This window comes from Pygoscelis adeliae, unplaced genomic scaffold (genome assembly GCF_000699105.1).
Source record: "Pygoscelis adeliae isolate BGI_AS28 unplaced genomic scaffold, ASM69910v1 Scaffold226, whole genome shotgun sequence".
Lineage (NCBI taxonomy): Eukaryota > Metazoa > Chordata > Aves > Sphenisciformes > Spheniscidae > Pygoscelis > Pygoscelis adeliae.
In genome coordinates this window covers 349130-355185 of record NW_008824983.1, presented here as the reverse complement: position 1 = coordinate 355185, position 6056 = coordinate 349130, and the positions used below count along the sequence as shown (strand labels likewise).

The 6056-nt window shown below is 37.1% G+C and overlaps 1 protein-coding gene across 1 annotated transcript in view; it reads right to left on the bottom strand.

Moving 5' to 3' along the window:
* The window catches only part of HACL1 (2-hydroxyacyl-CoA lyase 1), a 27289-nt gene that overhangs the window by 10492 nt on the left and 10741 nt on the right, over positions 1 to 6056 (bottom strand). Inside the window, 5 exon segments of the mRNA XM_009325742.1 lie at positions 1385 to 1490; positions 2623 to 2758; positions 4420 to 4532; positions 5014 to 5108; positions 5921 to 5935. Of these exon segments, the coding sequence (XP_009324017.1) occupies positions 1385 to 1490; positions 2623 to 2758; positions 4420 to 4532; positions 5014 to 5108; positions 5921 to 5935 (465 nt within the window).

Here is a 6056-nt window from a genome sequence, read left to right as displayed (position 1 = left end):
GGACAAGCACAGTGATAAGGAAACTAAAATTGGCTTCAGCATGCAACAATCCCACACCACACACCATCTCTCCTACCCTGAAGGACTGTTATGACTAATGGAGCCCAAAGTCATGGACTAAATGAATTCAACAAACATTTTATAGGGATAGCCCATAGACTAAGGGAATGATATCTGTGTGTATATATCAAAAGACAGGAAAAGTGGTGGTGATTAATTGGGTTGTATCAGAAAGTATGGGACCTGGGCACGATGTAGATGGTATAGAATAAGGGGTGGATACTGTCCTGGTTTTGGCTGGGATAGAGTTAATTTTCTTCCTAACAGCTGGTACAGTGCCATGTTTTGGATTTAGGATGAGAATAATGTTGATAACACACTGGTGTTTTAGTTGTTCCTAAGTAGTGCTTACACTAGTCAAGGACTTTTCAGCAACACACTGGTGTTTTAGTTGTTCCTAAGTAGTGCTTACACTAGTCAAGGACTTTTCAGCTTCTCATGCCCTGCCAGTGAGAAGCTGGGAGGGGGCACAGCCAGGACAGCTGACCCAAACTAGCCAAAGGGATATTCCATACCATATGACGTCATGCTCAGTATATAAACTGGGGGTAGTTGGCCAGGGGGCGGTGACCACTGCTCAGGGTCTGGCTGGGCATCGGTCAGCGGGTGGTGAGCAATTGCATTGTGCGTCACTTATTCTGTATATTCTTTTTTCATTATTATTATTATCGTTATTATTTTCCCTTCCTTTTCTGTCCTATTAAACTGTCTTTATCTCAACCCATGAGTTTTACTTCTTTTTTCCCCCGATTCTCTCCCCCACCCCACTGCAGGGGGGGAGTGAGTGAACAGCTGTGTGGTGGTCAGTGGCCTGCCGGGTTAAACCACAACGCTTGTTAACATTTCTGAGTGACTGAGCTCTTATAACGACTGACTCTGGATCCGAAAGTAATTCTATTTCAAAAAAATCCAGCCGAAAGAGCAGTCAAAACAGTATGAAAGGTTTCACAATTTCAAGACAATTTGCTTTCAATCACGGAAATTCCAGTGCTCCAAAGATCACACAAATATCCTTAGTCTAATCCTGTATTAGTCAGTCAACTACATAGAAGTGTCTGCCCTCCTCATTACAGCAGCACCAACTCCTTGATAGCTGGAACAATGCTGTAACCATTTTTAGAAAAAAATAAGGAAGTAAAAAAAATAATGAAAGAAATCAGAACTATTTCTGGAGAACTACCATAACTATATGCACTGTACTGCACTGTCCATAGGGCAGTATTTGCCACATGAAGTACACTACCAAAATAATTTACAACAATTGCTCTAGGCAATGCTAGAACACAGAGGACTTCCTTCAAGTGATAATCATTTTCCTGCTTACCTGAATAACCTTTACGTCTTGTCGAAACCTTGGTGGAAGACCAAAATGCAAAATCCAGTTCAACCTTGCACCAAGCAAGACGATTACATCAGCATGCTGTAATGCCCTAATAAAGGGAAATAAGAGAATCAGATAGAGGAATTATTATTAAACTTAATAGTGTTTTCAAAATTAGAAGTAATCCTAACCACCACAGCAAACCCCAGAATATAATCCTTCCTTTCTCTAAGCTGCCTGCTTAGCCCCCAAACCATGTATCCTTTTACACAGCCAATCACCAAGCCATTCTTGAGTTTAGGAACTCAAGAAGAAAATGAATTACTATTTTCCTAATATGCCGTGTTTGGGAAAGGAATCATTACACTAGGAGACTAACGAGATGCTATAATGATGCTGAGGTTAAAGCAAAAGACTCACTACTGTGATACTGGCAACACTGGGTGCCAAAATTAAGATTGTTGTGGACCTCTCAGTTTAGACTCCTGTTAATTTACCTTTCAGCTGGTATATTCTTTTATTCTCTATTTTTCTTAACAGCATGCTTAACAGTGATAAAGTTAAGATGGTCAACAACGGACAATAATTCAATCTCAAAGTATATAAATGCTCCATCTGCAAGATGACTCTCTGCATATTCATACCTAGTAGGGTTATTATAGTTCACTCACATTAATTTTGCCAAAAGCCAAAAAGAGCTCTTATAAGTTACTTTAAACATAGTCCTTCAGTGTAGTTTGAAATACCTTATTTTTCTTTTTAAATAAACTGCAATTTAGTGGAAGTGTATTGCACACACCATGCAGAGACAGCAGACAGCAAAACTTCAACTGCAATGTGTGCATCTTAAGCTTGTGTTTATGGTGTTAAAATAAAAAGGTAGTAGTTTGTCTAGTGCACTAAGTTAAATGTTTAACATAAACTGTTTACCAGTTTAATTTTATGTTATAAAATACATACTAACAACATCGATACATCTACTTGCCATAGGCTTCATAGTTACAGAATATTAGCTCTCAGTTAAAGTATCTTCCTGGCCAGCATTCTAAGCATTGTCAAAAGTGATCCACCTAAATCTGTTGTCTCTTTCCAAGCAAGATTTTCAGTGCTCTAAAATGAGGTGCAAAATGTGGTTGAAAAATTTTTGTTGTATGCATTTTGTCTTCCCTGGCATCTGTAGACAACCACAATTCCTAGCTGTTTCTCAGATGTTAGGATTACAAGCCTTCCTTTATATTTACATTGATCTTGCTGCAGCTACACAATTTGGATGGTTATCAGGAACTACTCCTTTCGCCATTGGTGTAGGCAAAAAAGGCAGTCCACAAAGGTCCACCAACTTTCTGATGTTGTTTTCAGCATGTGAATAAGCAGCACCTGAATGAAATGAAAGAGACTGCTTAATACTACAGAAACCTACTGTATTCATTTGAATTTCAATTAACCCGATTACATTAGTGGCAGAAAGAGTACTATTTCCCATTATGAAAGCTGCTTGTTATTTTTCATTCTGGAGAACTCAAAACGTAATGTGCCAAGCTACAGGTATTTGGGTTCAAATTTCCTGTATTTTTGACAAAAGCTTTTTTTTTTTTTTTTTAAGACTTCAGTTGAACTATTTAGCTATTTCTGTAAAGCAGGGCAGGGAAAAATAGGAGATTTTGTTTATCTAAAATGACAATTTTGTGTGGGTGAAGTTCAGTATTATGAGGCAGAGACTTCCGCAGCAGCAACAGGAGACCGTTGTGTTGTGTCATGTCATTTTTTGCTTGCCCCCCACGTTGTTGTATCACAAGCTCCATAACAACCTGCCCTAAACAGGTCTACTATAAGCCTTTAATGACAAAATAGAAGCTCAAAGAAGACCTTGTGAAGATATGTGTTTGTGCGTACATTTACTGTGATGCTACCTTTAGTACAAGGTTGCTGAATTAAGGTTGCCCAGGCAATCTAGAATAACTGACTGGTCCTTGTGCAATGACTTAAGTCCATGAGTCTTAAATCCTGAAGAATAAACTTCTGTATTTCTTCCAAAAATCCTGCTAACAACAATATATAGCAGAAAGTCCAGATAAATTTGTTAAGTAGATTCTCAATTGTTGACATCAACAAAGCATGTAGCTATGTCTTTTTGAGTCTTCTACCTTTCACTTTCAAAGAACACCCTTTTGTTCATGTGTATGAAGCCAGAGAGAGGGGAAAAAAAAACCCAACCCTTTCCTGATCTACCTTCTGTCTACTATTTCATTACCCAGTCAATGATAAGATCCATCTCATCTCAATCATTTCACTCCCTGATTAAACATAGAACCCTCGTCTGCAGAAAAACAGCCTGGGTGAAACAAGGTGCTTATTTCAATTCTGTTCCTAGCAGACCTATATCTTCAACGGAAATGCCACTGCAGTGACTAACATTCCACAAGGAGAGACAAAATGAGCTAACCAGCACAGAGACTAATTATCCTCTACCTTTAGGGACACCTCTATTTCAGGAATGAAATACACTGGCAGAGTACAACGGAAAGTCTGTAAAACAGCAATAGCAGCAACACCTGCTGTGTTGCTTCATGTCTCCACACAGGTAGGCTGGCACTTTTCAATAAGTCCAAATGGAAAAATGACCTTTGATTATTCTGATTCTTGCTATATATGCCAGAGCATCAGACAGAGAATATCACTTCTGTATTCTAACAGAATTTGTTTGGAATTTTGGAAGTGATTCCTTGGTATTTGCTCTAGGCTTAAGACAATGGTTATCCCAATTTTTTTCTACTTAAACTTGTATTTTATCAATTGACTTTTCTCTTAAACTAGATGAAAAAGACAAGTTACACAACAGAATAAAAATATTCTAAAAACAGAGCAGATTTTAACATCAAATTTCAAAGAAGTTTGTTTGTGGTGTTTTGGTTTTTTGTTTGTTTGTTTTAATAAAGAGTCAAAAGGAGATGGCTAACACTTATGGGGAAAAGAAATCACTTTGGTCGTTTTTCTTGTCCAGAACTTGTACAGTTCAAAGCTACATCAAAGAATGCTACCTTTGCCAATGATTAGCAGAGGCTGCTTGGAATGAACAATGATAGACGCTGCTTCAGATACAGCAGAGCATTCAGCCATGCTGACGGGAGGTGGCAGGCAGCATTCCATGTACCTGGAAGTCAAGCAAAACAAAAGAGGCTCTTTAAAAAATTCAAAACAAGAAATATTGAAAGATAAAACCTATCGTTTAGCATAAAACCCTAGTTGCTACATACCATGTTACTCACAGCATTTATCAGAACAGGATATTTTTTTTAAAAACAGGCTTTGAAGTTTTTCTTGCATGGTTCTTTAATCTTATAGGTAGTGTTGTTCTGGAGATTTACAAAGTAACATCATTGTATTACCATCATATTAATTTATTCCTTTTTGCACATTTCATTACAAACTATAATCTATACCACATGTTACGATGGAACGTTACATTTAGAGGCTGGATTTTTAGTATCATTTCAACCTTGTGGCAAATTATTTAATCTATTGCTATTGTTTATCTTTTTCTTGTTTTAAGAAAAGAAAATATAAAAGTAACTTAAAACTAAAATTTCTTTTATTCAGTGTCTTGAAAAATAATGAATATAATCTTTACGTACTTGACAGAGCTCTTATTCACCTGAAGATTCACAAAATCCCCAGGTATGTCAATATAGCAGGAACCTGGACGACCATATATGCTGGTTCTTACAGCCTAGAAAATAAATAATCACAGTTTTAACCACTGTTTGAAAGAATTTTAAAAATCCTCATGTGTAAAAAACAAGAAAACCCTTCTGTAGGCAGAGAAGGAACATGCTGTTTCATATTGCTGAACCACCACAGGGAAAGGTCCCATGGATTGATTTATACCAATAAATTCAAGTTTTGATAGCTATTTACATTTTCCCCTATATACCAGCTGAAGTCTTTCAGTAGATGCACAGTATTAGACTGTAAATTCTTCATTTAATTTGCAATGATAAAACTTGATTATCAGCTGTTGCGTTTGGAAATACTAAATTAAACTCTCATGCTGAATTCTATTTAAAGGAGCACAAACAGAAAAAACCCAAGACAACCAATGCCTCCGTTTTCTATTACTTTTGATTCCAGTTCTTCTATTACAGGTAGACGCTCTCCTGAATTTGCACTTCTGGAAACAGTGTCACTGTATGCCGAATTTAGGCTGACGTGGCTGAAGTGTTGCTACAGCAGTAGCAAGAGACTTTTGTAACTCTTTCTGAAGCATTGAGGTAAGGATGTGTTTTTTCTCACTCTCTCAAAAACCCCATCAAACCAACAACCAAATTCACATAATGAGTGGTAAAAGAGAAATGTGTATATTACATTTCTAGTTATTGCATCTCTCCCTAAAAGCATTTCTTTCATAAAAATTTTCCAGCTCTGACTGAAGCTAGCAAAAAACACTGCAGGGATCAGTAACCATCAGATTGGACCAGAATCTATTTCTAACCTGTTCTATAGCACAGTTCATAGGAAAAACCTCGCTGGTTGTTAATTTACTCACTCAAACATCACCTAACATCTGCAGGATCAAACTATTTACAGTAACAACTATACAAAAAATAAACCCTCAAAGCTTATACAGTAGGAGACAGTTACTCGATGTTCTGTTGCTAATTTAGTATTTTTTCATACC